General features: G+C 36.5%; 1 protein-coding gene across 1 annotated transcript; it reads right to left on the bottom strand.

Moving 5' to 3' along the window:
* Positions 1-6,533: 6,533 nt before the first annotated feature.
* LOC110797182 (mitogen-activated protein kinase 9) lies at positions 6,534-19,492 on the bottom strand. The gene is made up of 11 exons (XM_022002281.2): positions 18,943-19,492; positions 16,845-17,253; positions 16,629-16,756; positions 16,459-16,518; positions 13,875-14,024; positions 13,451-13,606; positions 13,213-13,350; positions 13,041-13,114; positions 7,862-7,963; positions 7,081-7,312; positions 6,534-6,926 (listed from the first exon to the last, which is right to left on the bottom strand). Exons 1-11 carry the CDS (start codon positions 19,246-19,248, stop codon positions 6,852-6,854), a joined length of 1,830 nt encoding a protein of 609 aa, XP_021857973.1. The 5' UTR covers positions 19,249-19,492; the 3' UTR covers positions 6,534-6,851.
* Between the last annotated feature and the right edge of the window lie 2,212 nt (positions 19,493-21,704).

Here is a 21,704-nt window from a genome sequence, read left to right as displayed (position 1 = left end):
AAACCCACAAACCACGAACCTGTTGATCTTCTAAAAACTCCTCCACCACCTGCAACAGCATTTGATTTCCAAGCTCCATCCACGTTCAATTTCATCACTCCTTCCTTCGGAGGAAACCAAGATTTTTTGTTTATAACCGGAACTTGATTGCCACTTAAATCCTTTCCCTGTGAGCAGTTGTTAGCAAAGCTCCAATCCACATAAAAGGCATTGTAAAGGGAAAAGGCAGATTTCATTTTAAGATCAAAAACCACTTTGTTTCTAGAGATCCAAATGTGCCAAAGAGCAGTAACAAAAATACTTTTCCACTTACTAGAATTGTTTAAATTGAAATTAATCCAATCAGGCCAATCAGAATTATAGAAAGAGTTAAAATCAAAGCTTGACCTAGACCAAATACGCTGCAAAATATAGGACCATAAAATACTTGATTGAGGGCAATCCCTAAATAAATGGATATGGTCTTCTGCTTGAGAATAACATCTAGAGCAAATAGGGGAAAGATGAGGGATGACACGATTTAACTTGACTGAAACTGGTAAAATTTGATGAGCACAGTTCCACAACAACATCTTGTATTTATAGGGACTCACAATTTTCCAAATTTTTTTCCAGGTGATATGATTGGAAGCAGACATAGAATAGTTATTGAGTTGTAAATAATAAGCTGATTTAATATTGAAGCAACCATTTTTGGAATAAATCCATCTGATAAAGTCTTGTTCTTTACAATTGTTTGAAAGAGGGTGAGAAAGGATTTTTTATTTAATATGAGGAGGAATGAGATGCTCAATATCATTTAAATACCAAGAACCATTACGAATGATATGACACACAAACCAGTGAGCCTTAGATTCTGGAATTCTAACTCCCTCAGTTTTATACAAGGGTTGATCACCCACCCAATGGTGATACCATAAAGAAGTTGAATTTCCATTTCCAATTCCTATCATGATTCCTTGCTCAAGAATGGAACGACCTTTGAGAATATCCCTCCATAAAGGAGAATGAGAATTATTAGCAAAACAGTTTAAGAAATTGGAGTGTTTAAGATATTTTTCTTTTAAAATTTTGACCCATAGTTTATCTGAATTAGTTAAGATCGTCCAACCCAATTTAGCCATGAAAGCCAAGTTCCATTCTTTTAATCTTCTAATTCCCAGACCTCCCATATTGATAGGTCTGGTAACTTTATCCCAAGAAAGCCTAGCCATATATCTGTTTCTATCTACCTTGTTCCATAAAAAATTCCTACAACATTTATCCAGAGCAAAGGTAATGGAAGTAGGTAAAATATTAGTTTGCATGGCATAAAGAGGATAAGAGTTTAACACTGACTTAATAAGGGTACATCTACCTGCCATATTTAGTAATTTTGCTTGCCAACCTCTCACTCTTTCCATAGATTTATCCAAGAGAGTTAGATAGTTTGAAATTTTCAACTTGTTAGGCCTAATGTCCACCCCTAAGTATTTCCCAAACGAAGAAGAAATTTTAAAACCATAATCTCCTGCAATGTCCTCTCTTATAGAGTGGTGAAGATTAGCAGGAAAAATAAGAGTGGACTTACTCATACTAATTTTTAATCCAGAAATTTGACCAAATTCATTCAAAGTATTCATAATCTGATCTAAATAGTCCTTAGTAGCAATGCTAAAAAGGAATACATCGTCAGCATAAAAAACATGAGAGATCCTGATAGTTTTAGTGATAGCAATAGGTTTCCAGTTGTTAGAATTAACCGCATTCTCGATGAGAGTAGATAATCTATCAAGACATAATACAAAGATGTAAGAAGAGAGAGGATCTCCCTGACGAATTCCTCTAGAAGGCTTAAAATTAGTACAGATTTCCCCATTCCAAAGAATTGAAATCGAAGAGGAAGTAATACAAGACATAATAAGATTAATCATGTTTGAAGGGAACTGAAAATATAAAAGCGTTTCCCTAATAAAGTCTCACTCTAAGCTATCATAAGCTTTAGTGATATCCAATTTCAAAGCCATTATTTTATTTCTTTTCTTTACCTTATGGAAATGATGAGCCATTTCTTTCACGAGGATCACATTATCTTCTATACCACGACCATGAATAAAACTAGATTGGAACGGACTGATAATACGACCTAGAATAGTTTTTAATCTCGAAGATATAATCTTGGTGATAAGTTTATAAATAGTATTGCATAAACCAATGGGTCTAAATTCAGCAATAGTAGAAGGGCAAGCATTTTTAGGAATAAGGGCAATATAAGAGCGATTAATATCTTCGGGGATTTTTCCATTGCAAAAGCAAGAATTGCAAAATTCATAGATAATGTGACCTAATTGGGCCCAATGTTTCTGAATGAAAATGGGTTGAATTCCATCTGGACCCGGACTTTTAATCGGGTCCATAGCAAAAATATTGCTATGAACCTCATCCATAGTAATTATAGACCCTAAAGCATTGTTTTCCTCATGATTAATTGAAAAATTGCTATGAGTATGACAAGATAAATTACCACTCAATTTAGTAGTAGTAAAAAGATTTTGGAAATAATCAGTAGCCATAATTTTAAGTTGATCCTGGTCTGTAATCCACACATCCTCATTATTTTTTAAGGTTAGAATTTTCCCTCTTGATTTCTTAATATTAGCAATCATGTGAAAGTATTTGGTATTATAGTCACCATATTTTCTCCAATTCATGCCTGACTTTTGAGCCCAAATCAATCGTTCTTTATTTAAGATATCATTAAGCCTCTGAAGTAAAATCTTTTCTAAATTTACCAAATAATCAGAATACTTTTTACCTAAAGCAATTTGAATTCCATCTATTCTAGCTAACGATTCCTTTTTTTGTTTTTTTAAGTTGCCAAAAATATTATGATTCCAAACAGAAATAGACCTTAGAAATGCGTCTCTTCCTTGTAAAAAGGAATTATTTGGAGGGAACCAATTGCTAACAAAAAAATTGGAAAACTCAGGATGAGATAACCAGACTTCTTTGCATCTAAAAGGAAAAGGACCAGAAACAGTAATAGTTGAAAGCGAAATTAAAAGAGGAGCATGATCAGAATAGGTTCTGGGTAAGTGATGAACCTTAGTGTGGGGATAAGCCTCCATCCATGGCGAATTAGCTAAGGCACGATCCAGTCTCTCTTGAATGAGGTTGTGGCCAACTCGTGCATTAGTCCAAGTGAAAGGAGAACCATTAAAACCCAAATCCACCAGCCTAGCTTCATCCATAAAATTCAACATATCTTTTCCTTGATTCACACGAAAAGGACGACCACCCATTTTCTCTGACTGGCTAGTAATTTCATTCATATCCCCCAAAACAAGCCAGGGTGTATTCTTTGGTGGCAAATTTGAACGGATCGAATTCCAGTGATTGTGTTTCTCCTTGGAAGAACTAGGGGCATGCATAGCAGTAACTAAACCTTCTTTTCCCAAATTTTTAAAGTGAAAGAGGGAATGGAAATAAGTGTTTTCAGCATCAAAAAGCACCATATCAACAGTTTTTTTCCAAAACATCCAAATACCCCCTCTAGTCCCAATTGGTCTAACCACCCTAAAATCTGAAAATTTAAGAGCCAGCATTGTTTCTCTAGCCCTAGAGCCACCAGCTTTCGTTTCAAGAAAAATGAAAATATCAGAATTTTGATTAAAAACAATTTCTTTTGCATGCGATAAAAACAAGTTCCTGTTTGCCCCCCTTACATTCCACATGCAGATTTTCATTTTTAAATCTGGTGCAGTTAAAGCTGAATTAACTCTTACCAGCCCCTTAGGATCAAATGGTAGGTGGACTAGAAAGCTCTCCCAATCTTTCCAGAACTGGCCTGGGTGACGTGAGTTTGGGGATGTCCTCCAAGCGAACTGGAGTCAGATACGTGAATATTTGGCGCTGGGCTAGGGGTGGATTCCAGTAACGACCCTGAATCTGTAAACCCACCACTTCCTCCCTTGACATGTACATTGCTGTAAGGCGATCTGGATGTCCCATGTCTTGACCTAGAGTTTCGAATCGCAAGGACATTATTGGAACTCTTTTTGGTAGGGGAGGAAGCGGCTGTCTTTGCAAAATTGGTCCTTGCATTGGTGGTGAGAATTCCCAATTTTTCTGATTGTATTGACGGCGAGGACCCACCGCAATGGTTGATTTCGGTCCCAAACTCCTGCTGAACGCCTGAGGTGGATGATGAGCATAGAATGGTTTCGCCTGGTAGTTGAGAGTGTTTAATTGGGTCAAGCTTCCTTTTAATTCCTCCAACGATGCCGAGCTCGTCTCCCTGTTCTTGCATGTCATGATCGGTGATGAAGGAAACAAGTTCATTGTTTTTGGAGGCTTCATCTCCCATGGATCGTCTGGTAAGTTGGTGGTTGAAGTTACTGGACTCTTTGAGTGATCTTTCCTCTTCCGAAGTTCTACTGGTCGACGCTGATATGTTATTGGAGATGGTGAGTTTCGATTCTCCAGCTGGTGTTTCTGAAACTCTGGTTCCATGAGGAGGAGAGAGAGGAACAGAGAAAAGCTGAGGAGAAGATGAAAGTTGAGAAGAAAAAGAGACAGTAGAAAGTGAAGCAGAGGAGAGAGACTGAGGAAGTGGGTTCTTCGAAGTGGTATTTAAAATCGAGGCAGAAAAGGGAGATGAAGGGTTTAAAGCGTCCTCCGCCAATGGAGAGGAACCCAATTGAGATGAACAATGCGCCACGTGTTGCGACGTTTCTTCGACCCTTTCTCCGCAGTTCTTAGTTAAGAAATCTTCCAAATCTTCGTCATTATTATTCTGCAAATGAAAAAGATTTGATTTATTGCTCTCTTTGGATTGGTTAGAAGTGGAGGAAGGAGCACCTTTCCCAGACAAAGAAGAAGAAGGGTTATTAGGTACTGCATTAAAAACCGAAGATTTCGGTTTTCCATATTCATTAATCCTCGAATGGGTAACCCTATTCCTAGAATTATCAACTCTGGTTTTATAGTTGTTTTTTCGGTTAGTAACTAACGTCCAAGGCCCATAATCTTGATGATCAAAACCTAAATTCCTTTTTTCACTTCCCAAAGTCTTATCATTGTTATGTAATGTAGCATTATCTAAATCATGGTTATCCCCCTTATCTAAATTGTGAGCAATACTTTTATCCTTAATTGTGTGCTCCCGATTGAGATCTTTCTTAACCATACCGTTTTTCATCGGACAACTAGAAATCGTGTGACCTATAATGCCACAATGAAAGCAAAGAGTAGCAATATTCTCGTAGACCATATTTTGCCAGTCCCCACCTACCCAAACTTTGGTGACTAAAGGTTTTTGCAGATCGATCTCTATACAGACCCGAGCATATCGGGCCCGAGTTAATTTATCCGTTGCATAATCTACTCTTATCGGTTTTCCTGCTATCTTAGAAATACTAAATAAGACATCCTTATCATAATATTCGACTGGTAATTCCGCAAATCGAACCCAAACCATCATTTTATCAAATTCATTAATAGACGGTCTAAAATTTGGCCTCCAAGTGGTGATCATGATGTAGTGATCTAGAAGGAACCAAGGCCTCCCAAAAAGCGCACGTTCATAATCTTCCTCCAAAGAAAATCGAAAGAAAAAGATCCATTTTCCTACATCAATTGTTTCTAATGATCCTTTAATTCTCCACATAGATCTTACCCTAGAATCCATGAATGCTTGTTTAGGAGTAAGTCCTAAAACTTTCCCCATTAAAGTAAGCTTCCATGGCGATCTTAACCTACTTAGAGTATTCTTATCAAATTTCACCACAAATTCACTTTCCGGAATCATATGATCCTCCTCATCATTCCATTCCTTCGATGCTATCACGATCTTCTTTGCCTCATCAAACCATTGCGTGGATTTGGAGACAGCTTCTCGAAAGGATATAGTACTTACCTTATTTGTTATCTTTGATATATTGCGGAATTCTTGATTGCCATCATCTCCTGGTTGGATTGATTCTTGTGACTTACCATCTTTAATAATAATTCTTTGTGTATCCTCATCATGCATCTCCACATCATTAGAATTAGGAGGGGGAGGAGGCGGTTCCTCCTCCATTAGCAAATGGGGTTTGAGGAAGACAAAATGAAGTTTTCTTCTTTTCTCTCAAAGCTCACTTTCTCTCACTAGAGCTCTTTTTATTCTCTCTCCTCTTTCTGTTTCCCAAAATTTAGAATAATTTTATCATACTCATTACAAAAAAAATAGTTACAATATTTAACAAAAAAAGAAATGTTAATCCAAAATTATCAATTTTTTTTCTACAACAGTTCACTAAAAAAACAAAAAAAAACATCTGCACTAAAAGAACGAGGTTAACTGTGTATTAAAAGTTGTAGAAATAGGAAGCTTAAGGTTAAAACTCAGGACTAATTACCATACTAGAGTGGTAAACCGCAGCAGTAACTCTGACTGTCCAAAGGTAGCAAAATCCCTTGTTGCAGTTACAGTAAGTTCAGCAAGAAGGCGTCTCATATCCTTTGTATCAATTATGCTTGTTGATTGACAATGATAACAACAATGAGCAGAGTGCATGAAAAACTTTTTCTTGAATAAATTTCAGTGTCTTAAAGACAAAGAAAAGGGCATACATGCTCCTCAGAGCTCAAAAAGGATACTTAAAATATCAGTTCTCAAACTAAAATGAAGGGCAAATCGTATCTCCCCACTCTTCCCCCTCCTCTTAGATTGTGTTTGATGGATGATATTACAACAATTGGAGAAACAGTGACAACAGCCGCGTATTCTAATTGGAACATGAAAAGGCCCAAAAGCTTCTGAAAATAATTGAAAAATCAGTGAGGGGTCTGGGAATTCAAAAAAGACATCTAACCACCATCTCGGGTAATCAGGTTGAGAGGGATGTTGTCTTTTTTACGAGTTCATCAACTGCCTCCTCACTTTGTTCCGCAATTGGTTCTTCCTGTAAAAGTATAAGTTACAGACTCAACTCTAAGTAAAAGATCAAATTACATAACAGCACCCTATATTATTCAGATCAATAATTTTGTTTCATAAAAAATTCTGGAAAACAGGCATGACATTCCACAGTTGGTTGAGGAAGGCGCGTGTTATACCTCAGGGTCTCTTTTGGATTGCTCCCCAATACATTTGGAACCACTGATACTGGCACTCTTCAACAAGCTTCGAGCGCTATAATTAGCTTTGTTTTGACCATTTTGAGGCACTTCATTTTCTGATCCATCAGTGTTTGACTTGGGAGGGCTTTCAAGAGCAGTACGTGAAACTGCTCGGTTTTCCAAGTCATTGTTTTCATTTGCTTCAGTTTTAGGTGCAGGAACTCGCTCCCTGGACATACGATGAAACAAGTATACACAATATCAGCAGAGGCCACACAGGAAATTCCATTCAAGACTAAAAGCACACAAGTTTCATATACTCATGTTTCCTTTTTTCACAAGTTTCATATACTCATGTCCATTTCCGATGGAGCCAAAGATTCATTTGTTCTTTTGGCTGTGGGATGTAATGGACTAAATCAAAATGGCTCTTAAAACCTCTTCGCTTCCTTTCCATGAAGTAGAAGATGGTCTTCCCGTTGTCGTCCCGTTATCGCTTTTGGGTTAATTGGAAACAACCTCTCTGCAATTGCAGGGGTAAGGTTGCGTACACCTGACCCCCCCTTACCCCGCTTCTTGCGGGAGACTCTTTGAGGCAATGGGGTAATGATAATGAATGAAACAAGGGTGAGGGGAAATAGATGGGTGGAGTTATCAAAACCCAACGGAATTAATTAGCCACGCTGGTGCTCACATGGTTGGTCTCTTCTCCAAAGCTAAGCAAAAACTACTGAGAGCCAACTAATTAGATCGTTGAAAGAGCTACAAACAGTTTTACCTAGGCAAGGAAGCATGCTGCCTCTGGAGTGGCGAACTTTTTTCACCTTTGCTTGAGTGTTCCTCGAGATGGGCGAACTGTCTCTTGAATCGATCAACACCACTACGTAAAAGGAAAACAGTTGCAAAAGTTCAGTTACTTTTATAGCAACAGCATGTGTGAAGATCCAAACATATACAATTATACAGCATGAACAAATGCACACCAATTAGAAATGACCAGAATTACTTGTGAGCCCAGGGTAAAAAAAAAAATTGATTCAATTTACAATAAGGACTGAACCCACCTCCCCTCCCACCCAAAAAAAAATATAGAAAATGAGAGATTAAATTGCCAAATTTATACATAAATTCTCATTTCTAACTATACGTCCAATAATTTTGGTCAAGTTTTTCCATAACAAAATCAAAAGAGAGGCAAGGAACAAAAAGATGTTATCATCAGAATATAAATCTTCTTTCTTTTTCCCGAGAAGCAAAAGACCTCGGAAATAACAAGCAAACAAATTACGGATATGAATACTGGAACTGGGAGATAACTAGCGAAGTAAAGTAAAAACAAATACTCCAATGTTCTTAGTTTCTCCGAGACAGGACAGCCGGATTTTTTTTCCACAGTGAATGGAAGCCTTAAATAATACAGAGACCGGGATATTATACATACTATTCAAAAGCATTTTCGATGCAATATTTGGCCATCACAGTTAAAACTTAAAAAAGTGAATACCAGAGAGGACAAATAGTCCTCCATTTAATTAAAAAATACAGCATACCTATCACACTAGAAACATTTCTCAGGCTCTCCTTTTTCTGTCTTTCATCTTAATCTAAAAAGTTTGAAGAGTGTCTGTGAGTTAGCAAGAGAGTTAATATGTGCCTAGGAGTGATTCCAAAGGAGTGATGTTTACTTGCTTTCACAAAGATAGTTGTTCTTATTGAAGTGATCAAAATAAAGAGAGCCAATTAGTTCGTTGTAAGATTGTATCAACTGGGGTGATTCTAGTTAGATAAAGTCAACGTTCAATTACATTCCACTAATCCTGCGAGTGTTGAGATGTGGCAAAAGAGTCAGGAGCAACAACCATGGGTTGCCTCAAATCCTATTTGACCACATCACTATAAACATAGATGCATACAGACTTACAGAGTTAAGACTAGCATGAGAATTTTGGGTGGGGACAAAAATCTAGCTGGTCAAACTGAGTTACACCAAAGAAAACTTTGAGTTCCTTCCTTTTCATTATTAAGGAATGATCTAATAAACACAATCCAATATACAGTTGTAATTATGCTATTTGTAATTCACCAACGCATTGTATTGGTCAAGATATAAGAGAAGGTATCAATGATAAATTTAAATAGTAGGTATACTCAAGGAGAAAGGGTTTCAAGTTAGGTAGAATAAGATGGAAAACACAAGAATTGATAACTACAACATACATTATTCTCACCCAAAAAAAGAGTAACACCTCGAGAAAATAGGAACAATAACATGAAATTCCAGCTTACATTTGTAAATTATTTTCCATGGATTACACCTAGGCAGCTAACTTCAAGAAACCAAACAGTGCCTGAAAAGGCAGACTCAATCTAAGAAATTGTTAGAGAAGAGATAGACTAAGAGAAATGGAGATTCACAGTTGGACAGAGCTTGCCTCACCAAGAGTTTATAAAAACATGATCTCTGATAGGAGATGCCGGAACTCCAAGCTACATGTGGCCCACTTTGGGACATCTTAAATTAATACAGTTTTTCGATTGGTTGAGAATGTTACCTCGAACAGTCTTAAGCTTTCAGTAAACAAAATCCATTTCTTATTATATAAAAGGACTTTGAATTCAAAGAACCTACAAAAATATGCTATTTTCTTTCCTCTCACCACCATCCAATTTTACTTCTCCTCCTCCACACGCTCACCACAACCATGACCATTGTCACCACCACCTCCTTATTTCTTCTCTTCACGATCACGCCACCTTGCCCCCTTCTTCTCTCCCCTTCTTTTTTAGGATTATCCAAGTGTCGGACACGAGAACACTGAAAATTCGATAGGAGTTCAAGCACACAACATTCATGAAACATATTCCTAAGATTAGAAGGCTTCTTGGAAGTACTTTTCATGTAAAAGGATACACACGCATTTCCAGATTGTTTCTTTCCATGTTATGGTTAAATTCCAATCTCAAACATGCATAATTCCTCATCTCTTTACCTCATTTCACATTTTATCTCTACAAATGTGGGTTTCAAGATGCTTGAAGTGTCTAATGGATTTAAAACAATGTTCTTTTATAACGTAAAGAACATTCGGGTAACGGGTGTAGAGCTCGCCGTGCCACAAAATGACGCGATGTATATATGATTTTAAATCATGCCGTGACATCCTTATAGACATTTATTTTAATCTATTATTAAAATCGTTCTGTATGGAATTCACATTTAAGATTTTAATCATATTTTTAGTCACTAGGTTCGTTCTATGGTGGTGAAGGCAAAGAGAGGAGAGTGGGGGTTTGATTCCATTTTCAGCTACACTGGCCTTTTTGGGATGAAAAAGTTTGGTATTATTCCTAATCCATTAACAACATTCAAATAATATTAAAGAAGTAGCCAAATGCAAGAACTGGTTCACAGTCCAACCGAAGAAAAAATAGCCGATTCCTCTGCTACCCAATTCATGGTAAAATACAAACTCCGGCTCCCGCACACAAGATGCATTATAGGTAGTGATTTATCTAACAATTAACATGCTTATATGGTGGGTTTCTTAGACAAGAAATGTTATACAAAGATAAAAAGAGGTTATGAACCAATGATCAACAAAAAGTAAACAGAGGCCGGGTATATCTCTATGCATCAACGAGAGCAATAGGCTCTGCATTGATTCATTGAATGAGCCAAACCCAAAAAAAATATATTTATATATAGGTCTAATTTATTTCTTCAAATCCAACAGAGGGGGGGAGGCATAACATACAGGATAACAGCACTAAATCCCATAAATAGCTGGTTGTCTCAGATTTTCAGTTACATTTGTTAGAGAGAAGGATAGGCAGGGGGTTAAATTTACAACTATTACTAAAGCAACGACCGCAAACGTCATTCACTGACATGTGTCAGCTACTTAAACAAAATTCCCTCCAAGAATTCAAATTCCTTCTACCTTAAGCCTTAAACCGTGTTCTAAAAAAAATTAGGGTGTGTGGTGCACATTCTGAAATTAACTCTCACATCAGACTCGTCTTTTCATTTCTCACATTGGCCACCGTGAGTATCAACTAAGAAAACCTATTATGTTTTTTGGTTATTATACATTGAAGAAATTTGCCTTTATATCTTCCTCTTATTGTGACTATGGAAATTTATCTTTGAAGAAAAATATCAGGTAAACTTTTAATGGTTAAACTATATTGTCTATATGTGCTCTTCCATAATTTTGATTTGAGGTGTTGAATGCTGTTTTTCTTGAAATTTTTTACACTTATGCTGAAGGTTTGAAGGGGTCTCTAACTGTTCTGTTTGATTCATGCTTTAATCTACTCAACCAAATTCTTTTGGTAATTGTTTAGACATTCCATATTTAATGGGATGTTTGATCTATACGAAGTACTCTGTACACAGTTGGAATTTACGTTATTAAAAAGACTTAAAGTAATGGATGCACTTGGCATCCTCCTAATCTATATTATGTTATTTTCATTTAACTTTATCCTACTCTATACTTAATTTTTTTGGAGATCTAAGATCATAGCTAAACTATTTCTTGTATTGCCAATCGTTCTTTCTGTATCATGAATTCATGATAATAGTAACGGTGGATTTACTATTTCTATAAATACAAGTAGTAAACTATTTCTTGCATTGTGTTTTTCAGCCTGGTGGGTTTACTATAGCAATATGTTGCCAATGTTGATCCTTCGGACTGGGAGGATATTAAGCCAATGTTGCTCTCAATTAATTAAATTACCGAGCAATCACATACCTTCTTGAATTCACAGTCAATCGTAAAGTGTAACAAGCTCCTGATTTTGGCATTCAAGACCCTATAAAGCTCCAAGGAAGTTTTATCCCTTTTACATTACTGTATGTTAATTACATCGTATGATCTTGATATATACTTTCCTTCGTGTTCGTACGTTTTGCGCTAAGTTCGAGTTCCAGTTTCTCTCAATAACTTGGGATCGAGTTCATGTCGTGTTGTCGGATTGTGACAGGGTCAAATATATTATACACTCATATGAAATCTTATCCATATAAAGCCCAAATTTATAGCTTGCAGTCCCTTTCACGATACAGTAACACAAGATGGACAAGATCTGAAGTTATTGAGAGAAACTTGAACTACTGACATGTACAAACACAAATCAAATCCCACCTGATTATATAAATTTGTCATGTTATGTAGCTATCCTACTTTTTACTAACCCATAATCGACACAAATCCAAACAAATCACGACCCGTTTACCTGATTTTTTCCAGCCCTAGTTAAATTGTACAAAGTTGTAATTAAGTTCAAAGTATAATAATGACAATGATGGTAATCTATTAGTTGTGACCATTTTAGAATACATTTATTTACTTATTTGTTAAATTGTGCATCATACGGGTGCTAACCTAGTAGGTACTATAAAGGAGTAGATGAAAGGCTAAGATCCTCCAACCGCCTGTTAGTTCGAAGAGATATAAAAGGAGTTCAAGGATCTGAAACTGCCTTCATTTCCTGACTGACAGGCACATTACTTTGAATTCAACGACAACGAGAATTATCATATTATAGGGCACGATAACAGAACTTCTGCCTCCAAGAAACTCTAGACTTATTATGAAATTAACTAGTTGGCACATTTACTCTCAATAGCACATACACTTCAATCAACAACTAGTTTCAACAAAAGCATGTTGCTGGAATTAATGAACTCCGAGTCACAATGGACTATTTTGTTCAGATTTCACTTTCTGTGAAAAATAAACACATCGTTTCAACAAAAGCATGATTGAAGAATAACGGAGAAACTTGTGATGCATACAAAATTAATCAACAAGCAGCTAACCCTTGAGCACAGATTGAAGCAGTCATAAGTCACCAACACTAAAGACCCCAGGATAAAGAAACACATCGAAGCATACAATTTCTGGAGATAAGGCTACAGTACAACAACAAATAAAACACATGCGTACCTGGGGTACATGAAGCTAGTCTGATCCCCGCCACGAAGATATTCTTGAAGCATCTGGGGATGGTACTCCAATATCTGTTTACTTCATGGATAGTTTTTTTGTCGCAGTTACTATTGAGTTAAACCAATTACCAATACTATATTTCAGAAATTACCAAATTCACAAGCCATACCTCTCTGTAAATTAGCTCTCTAACATCGTCCTTTGCCAGTTTCCTACGTTCGAATTCAAATTCCAGTTTTGAAATGGGAGTAGTGCAAGGTTCACGGTCAGCACTTGACAATCCATAAAAATATGGATCAGTTAATGCCTGCAAACACAAACAAAAATAAATTCCCACAATTTAACCAACTAGTCAATGAAATGACCTGACAATGACATAGGAAGCAGAAAAAGTTTAGATTACATACGTCCGCAGCAGTCGGTCTGTCTTTGGGATCAAATGCAAGAAGGCGCTCTAAGAGGCGAAGAGCCAATGGATCTACATTAGGAAACTTTTGGGAGAATGGGACTGGAGGCTTTTTCCTCATGCTACTTAAATATCTTCTGGCCTTCTCATTCCTTATCTATCAACAACAGAAAGAGTAAGTTAAGAAAAACAAGCGGGTGAATTCAAAGAAACAAGTTAAAAATTTAAAAAATAATGAAACAACAAATGAAGCTTTCATTCTTTAGAAAAAAGAGACAGCATATTTTATGAACAGAGATTATGCATGCACAGTTTGTTCAACTGTAAATCCAATTAAAATCCTCAGTCTTCGGTAAATAATACTATGCAGCAGATGTATGCAGTAATGGGAGGAAATAATCACTAGTATTATTACAAGAACTAACCCTTGAAATGGCTTCCGGGGGTGGGGTGCCCATAAGATCTGTCATGAGGTCCAACTGATGGACCACATTTTTTCCAGGAAATAAAGGTTTTCCAGTGAGCATTTCCGCAAATATACATCCTATGCTCCAGATATCAATTGCTGGTGTATACTGCACAGGTGAAAGATTGGCATATAAATTAACATTTGACTAGTGCAAAATGAGTGTAGTACACATCTCAGTGCAATGTTTAAGATACAACAAAGAAAACAGTGATTAAGAATTACAGTGTGCGGCAGACAGCGGTCATCCATGAATTACCATTAACAGTAATAATGTTGAAAGTGTGTTTATGACTTTATGGACAATCTTTCGACTTTGGCTTCCAATGAATAAAATCAAATGTCCCAATAATGTCATTTACTTCTGAACGTGAGATAGCAGGGTATTCCATCACCCTCCAAATCAAGGTCCTAACAGATACAACATACTTACAATTCTAAAGGGGTTTGTCTATAAGAGCTTCTTTACAATTATACATATAAAGGCTGTGTAATCCCCCCCCCCCCCCCCCCCAGATACTGCACCATAGGCAAAAACCTCAGGACCTAAAATATCTTTTAGACTATGACCAAAAACCCAGTTCGTTCTATACATATGACCTGCTATCAGGAAAATAATTGCAACAGCTAAATGATGGTGTGCAATATCAGTCAGCCACAGACCTCCAGTTACTGGGCTAATCATCTGGTATGATATCTTACAACAGTTGTCCCTATACAAGACACCAAGGGTGTAACTTATAGGACAACAAACAACAATAGTTCAATATATTATTGCTTGTAGTACCGCACCTTTGGCAAAAGTCTCATCAGCGGCATCAGGCTATTTGTAATTTTAGGGCAAATGTCCCTGTATACAAGATACCACAGGTGCAACTTACAGGACAAGAAGCAATAATAGTCGCTCAATAATTATTTTGAGAATGAGTACTGAATACTAATGGGTCAAGATAAAAATTTCTCATGACACGTGATAGCTTTCTAGGACAGCTTATTCCAAAATGAAAGTGGTCATGACCAGAGTGGTGGGCAATTTAAGTCAAATCTATCAAACATTTTATTCTATTTGCCTCTATTCCACATTAAAGGGGCATTTCGCAAACAGCTAACAGCTGTTAGATGTTAGTCGATACGAGCTAATTTATTTAGCTATTATATTATTTGATTTAACTTGTTGAGAGTGTTTGGTGTTTGTTAACAGGTGCTTGGTAAAATTAGTTAGCACTTAGCTCTATTAGGGAGTAGGAGCACATATGATGATATGTTTTTATTTTAAACAAAAGCTTTGGAAACAGTCCCAACTATAACCATTTTTCACAAGGTGTCAACTCTTGATTATTTAGGAACAGTCCCAGCTTTGAGGGGTGTTTCCCAAAATTTATCCGATATGACCTCCTGTGAAAGAGGTTAAAAAAAAATTTAAGGACTCACTCTACTCCCTCCTTTCTTTCTCCTTTTGCAATCCCTGCCCTCACCTTCTGTCATCTACACCTTCCCACCATCATTTCCAAAATCCCAACGACCACCACCCCAATCGAAGAAAGGGGGAGAGAGGGAGACCAAATCATATGAAACCCCAAGCAGCAGAATAACCAATGAGTTCCAATAATCAATTCCAGTAGATCTTATTTGATTGAATTATGTAATCGAATTTTTGTAAGTAAAGACTTTTGTAGTTCAATTTCTTGTTGCGTTATCTCTGCCATTAATGACTTCTATCATTAGGTTTTCTTCTCTCTCTTCTTAGGTTGATTGCTATAAAGACAAGTTAACAACTTGATGAGATGATGCAAATGGGAAGGTTTTAAGATTTCGGCTAAAAGAAAAATAAAGGGACAAGGGTATGATATGTGTGGAGCTCAACTAAATCCCAAAAAACTTCGTGTGAATTATGCGGATGCCCTTATGGGTGAAAATCAACATGGTAAAAAAAGTTAGCATTGTGGTTTATAGAGCTTGGACTTATGACTTATTTACTTAACAGTTGTAAGGAGATTTTCAAGGAGCATAATCAACCCATGGCAACAACAACGAAAAAACAAACTGCAAATTGTTAGGCGCTACAACACTGCTGCAGAATTTCATTTAAAAATACTGGTCAGCCTTTTGGGTCGGGTGCCAAGCATCAAACGGGTCAAACCACAAATACTTATCCGGAAGGGAAAGGCTGGGAATGAGGGAAGGAGAGGCGGGTCAGGGAATAGAGTGGGGGGTAGTTCAAAAGGGAAGAAAAAGAAAAGCCAATGACAATGTACCACGTGGAACTTTAACCTGCTTAGCAGCTTAATGTAGGTAATAGATCATTTTGGGAAGACACCCCCTGGAGTTGGCTTTGCTTATTCTGAAATGGATCTCAGGACGACTATAAAACAAAATTGATAACTTAATACGGAGTCAATCCAGTAAAACCCACAGCAGAAGATGAAACGGAACAAAAACTAGCAAACATTAAAACATTACTTCATAGGCTATCCTCTCCTAAAGTTCCATGATGAGATAAACTACAAACTGAATCTGCTATAAGTTACACAAATGAAACTTGCCTTAGAGAAAAAGGAGCCACATAGTTCTGGAGCACGATACCATCGAGTTGCAACATAGTCCTTCACATAATATGTAAACACTATTAAGCAAGAGAGACATAATGTGCAGAAAGAAGTGGGGAAAATCTTATAGAGTGGGATGACTTGGACAAGAATGTTAAGTCAGATACCGTCCAAAAAATAGCTGATGGGGCGTCATTGAATGAGACGCGAGCCAGGCCAAAGTCACATATCTTCAGCTTGCAGTCCGCATTAGCAAGGATGTTTTTAGGCTTCAGATCTCGATGGAAAACATTTGCTGCAGATGAGAAAAGAAAAGCTGGTCATCAGTTGTCAAGGCAACAAAACCAAGTCTTCCTTCCTTGAGAAAAATCAACGAACTTAACCTGTATGTACATATTTCAGTCCTCGTAGAAGCTGATACAAGAAAAACTGGTAATGCTCAGGAGTTAAATCATCATTCGCTTTAATTACTTGATGCAGATCAGATTCCATCAGCTCGAATACTACATAGATGTCTTTAAATTCTCTTCGAGAAGGGGGAAGCATAATGTGTTTAATTTCTACAACATCTGGATGACGAAGCAGCCGTAGGAGCTTGATTTCCCTCAATATCCTGGTGGCATCAGAAACATGCTCAAAGACATCATTGATCTTCTTAATAGCTACTTTCTCTCCTGTTTGAGTATCAATAGCTGAACCAACAATACCATAACTTCCTTTCCCGATAATTTCTTGAACTTCATAACGGCTTGCCTCTCCATACTCTGTGAAGAAATCATTTTCCACAGCATTCTAAACAACAATGGAAAGCACAGTTCAGAAACATGAAGTTGATGTGAGAAAATCGCAAAAGTTTGAATGCTGGATCTACAGAAATCTGCCCATACAGAAAAATGCAATACTTCATCTTTTGAACCATGTCAAAGATAACATAACACTACCTAAAACAGCAACAGTATATTGTAGCTTATCTCCATAGTCCATACTGGCATAATGCACACCAATTTCTAACTTAACGTAGCATAAAATTTCTGTTAAATTTGCCCCAAAGAAAAATTATCACTCTTTTTAGGGCAGAAAAAAACAACCATCGCCACATTTACATTACACCAGGACAAGATATGTACAGGTCTAGCTATACGTATCCTTACCCTAAGACCTAAACAGCTTAAGACTACTTGAGAGGCTGCTTTTGAAAGACTCAGCGGATTAGTTTTTTTTTGAGGGGGGGTGGGGGGATGAAGGAAAAACGATCATCTAAAAGTGGCCTATTCTATGGCACATTCCCTACCAAAACACATTTGGTCATCACAATTGCATAATGCATTGCAGGACATTAGCACCCCATTTCTCCAGCAATTACTTTGAAATCATCACTTTAACTTTCAGCGCGGATGTACAGCCACATTTTCAAGTTTTAAATTCAATCAAAACATATATTTCAAACTACACTAGTTGCTAATTGTAAGTCAAGTAGCAAGTTTAAAATACAAAAGGATCTTTCAAATGTCAATGACTCTAGCAAGCAAACTCCAGACCCATAAAAAGTTACGGTAAATTAATGAATTAGATAGATTTTGATACCATGAAATTAAATAATAGTGCATGGGGCTAAGGACAACGAGAATGGCTCAAAAGTGTTTGTACACTCAAAATTTTTTGTACTAACACTTTTGAGCCTATTGCTGGATTGGATTGCCAATTAACAGGGGTAAGGACCTAAGGCTAAAAGAGCCTCTTTGTAATTGCATGACTAATGTTGCTGACGTACGACCCTTCAAATCTTCAATCACCTCGACCCTCTTCAGTAGATAAAAACCTCAATCCAGCCATTTCCCCAAGAGAAGAAAAAATGATGGTACACCACCATTTAGCCTTAAGAAGATGACTCCAATACGTAATGCCTCACCTAACTCAACTAAAAAACCTATGCAAAATTTCTACATGAATTTGATTATTCCAATGAAAATAATATCATAGCTTTCATCATACAACATCCAACAGCACAAAATCACCTTAGATTACTGACGTATTCAAACATATACACCTAAGACAGTCAATAAAAAGCAGATCACAATTGCCACCAAAACAATTATTAAAAAACAAAACACAGATTACCACATTTTCACCAGGAGGGGGGGATCAAATCATTATCCAAACAAACTCATCAGAATTCACAAATTCAAACAACCCTATTTCACGAACTAGCTAATAATTTTACAAGTTCAAACCATCCCATTTCACAAACTAGCTAATAATTCACAAATTCAAACAACCCCATTTGACAAACTAGCTAATAATTCACAAAATTCAAACAACCCCATTTAACAAAGTAGCTAATAATTCACAAATTCAAACAACCCCATTTCACAAACTAGCTAATAATACACAAATCTAAAACAAACCAAATTCACAAACAATACCAATTGGCTGAATCAAATCATAAGGAAACCAAAAAAGAAAGAGAACAAAATGAAGAACCTTCTTGTGAGGATCCATGGGAAGTGGAAAACGAGAAATGTGAGCACGTTTAGGAACTTGGATAGGCTTCAACCCAGAAAGATCAAAGTCAAATTCGATATGAAGCTCTCCTTGTTGTTGTTGATGATTAATCTGGTTAGCGTTGAATTCGGAAATCACAGACACCTGTCTATCATTACTACTACTATTATTATTTGAGTCATCTAATTTGCTATTATTACCACTACTAATTAATCCTGTTGTTGTTGTTGCTGTGCGACGCTGAAACCATCGACGAACCCCATCCACTAGTGTTCCATTCCCCATATAAACCAGTAATTTTGTATTTTTATTTTTCTCACCCACCCTTTTTATTAAATTTAAATTATAAAATTATTTTGTAATCTAAATTTATTTCCATTCAATTCGATACACACTCTCTTTCTTGTAGAGTTGAACAGAGTGGTGGGAGATGAAGAAAGAGGGTCGAGGGTTTCAGAGAGGAGAGAGAATCTGCAGAAATATTCGCCGCCTTCTACGATGAATTGTTCCTTAATGTCCGTCTGCTTAATTATTTTTTAATTTAATTTTATATAAACTTTTAATAAAATGTCATTTTCTTGAGTTGTTAAATGAGAATGAAACGTGGAGGAGTTAACTTGTGATAATGGGGTTGATGTTTGGGGCTAACTAATCATGGATTCATGGGGGAGGAAGGAACCAGGAAATAGGATGTGTTTTGTGTGCGTGATTGATGGTTATTAGTGGCTAATAAATGAAGGTTTATGTTTTAGTTATTTAGAGTTGTCAAAAGCTCATCTGATTCGGTTCTTGACTTTAACTCGATCATGATCCCAAATTATTGGAGTCACGAAAATGTTGATCAGAGTCGTATCCGATACGATCCAGCCTAAGATCAACCTAACATTCGAGTAAACCCGGGAATTTTGAACCCAAACGTAAACATGCAGGATTTTTTTTCTCAAACATTTCACTTATTTTTCTAGTAGGAAGAAATGACCATGCTGAATCGGAATATCTAACCAGTAAACTAGTTTGATTACATTAACCTAGGTCATAATCTCGGGAGGGGAAGAAGTTAAGAGAGTCCTCGTTCCTCAAGAACAGCAACTTGTATGGATCAAATTCATATGCAAAGGTCGTAAGGTGAAATTCCAACTAACTTAATTCTCAAATGGGAGTCTTGTGTACTTTAAGATTCTTGGGATATACAGATTAAGACACGTAATAATTAATACTTCATCCGTTCTTGAATAATTGCAACAGTTTGACTTTAGCACTATTCATAAATCAACTTTGGCCCAATTTTCTTATTAATATATAAAATCAAATGTTGTTGTGTAATATGTTGTTGGATTAGTCTTGATGTACATTTTTCAAATATCAATTTTTAAGTTTTTAGTAATATGTAATTGCGTATAATTACAGTAAAACGTGTGTATTGTCAAGTGTGTCAGTCAAACTGTTGCAAGTGTTCAGCATCGGTGGAAGTAGAATAATGAAGCACATAATAGTTAACATCACTTTCCTCTCAAAAACACCCACTCGTAAACAAGTCATATCATAAGCAACTTTACAAAGAGGCTATTGATGGCAATTTTTAGTCCTTTTGGCAAAGTCAATTCACTCGAGTAATTCAACCCTATTACTACAAAAATGTAGTAGAGGCGTAAATAATGGGTCCAACTCGTGAAGATCAAGTTGTGGTTATCACAAGTGTTGCCTATAATCTAGTATACCAACTCGATTATAGGTCTAAACAAGTACTTCGTATTGGGTTGTCAAACTAAAGTTAATTGTCACGAAGCTAAATAGTATGGCTAAAGTAAGGCCTAAAGGAGAGAGATATGATCCCTCCTATGAATGACATAACATGAAAATACTCTCAATTGTTTGCCCAGGTAGCACCCTAATAATTCTCTCTTTTTTAAAACTACTTCTCTTAAATAAATAATAGAAAATTACTGTAATATTATTGTCGTCGTGATCACAGCTAAGGGCAGTACTAGAATTACGCAAGAAAACTTACTAACTAACTTTTAAAATTCTAATTTGATTAAATAAAACCTCCTTAAAATTAGACCATTAATTGACCATAGTTAAAATCCAATTAAATTATTCAACATAACTTCAAACCTCTTATTGAAATTAGGAGATAAAAGTTTAATGCGGTAAAATAAAACACGTGCTCAACATCTCAATCTCAAATGCTAACTCATTATTTCACCTGCAAATAACATTCTCTTTAATAACCTTGTGTGATTGCTCGCCAAAATCACAAGTGCATTAATGGGCCGTCACAAGGTTATTAAAGGAAAAGATCAAGTCCAAAAGCAAACAAAGTACGTAATCAACAAGAATGAGTACACTACATACACACTAATAGGAGTAACTAGAAACTAATATGCCTCACTCCAAAAATAAAAATTTGTTACTTGCAAAAACCATTTCTTTAAATCACACTGACATAATAAATAAATAAATGCCAAAACTTGACTCATGACACCCCTCCTAATTCTAGACTTTCATTTACTTAAAGATTTGGATTAAGCATCGAATAATTTTTTTCCTGCTTGTGTCCAAAATGGACTAACATTAGGACTTGCCCAAGTGATAAAATAAACTTTTACCTATATCACTTATTAGTGATGAAATTCCGGCGCATACGTGATAATACAACGTCTTATATTAGAGTAGCACCCATGGGCTACAACCTTATACTCCTCACATATGTTCATACTCGAGGTGCATACGTTACAAGA

This window comes from Spinacia oleracea, chromosome 5 (genome assembly GCF_020520425.1).
Source record: "Spinacia oleracea cultivar Varoflay chromosome 5, BTI_SOV_V1, whole genome shotgun sequence".
NCBI lineage: Eukaryota > Viridiplantae > Streptophyta > Magnoliopsida > Caryophyllales > Amaranthaceae > Spinacia > Spinacia oleracea.
Note: the sequence above shows the minus strand (reverse complement) of the source record. Positions and strands in the feature narration are given on the sequence as shown.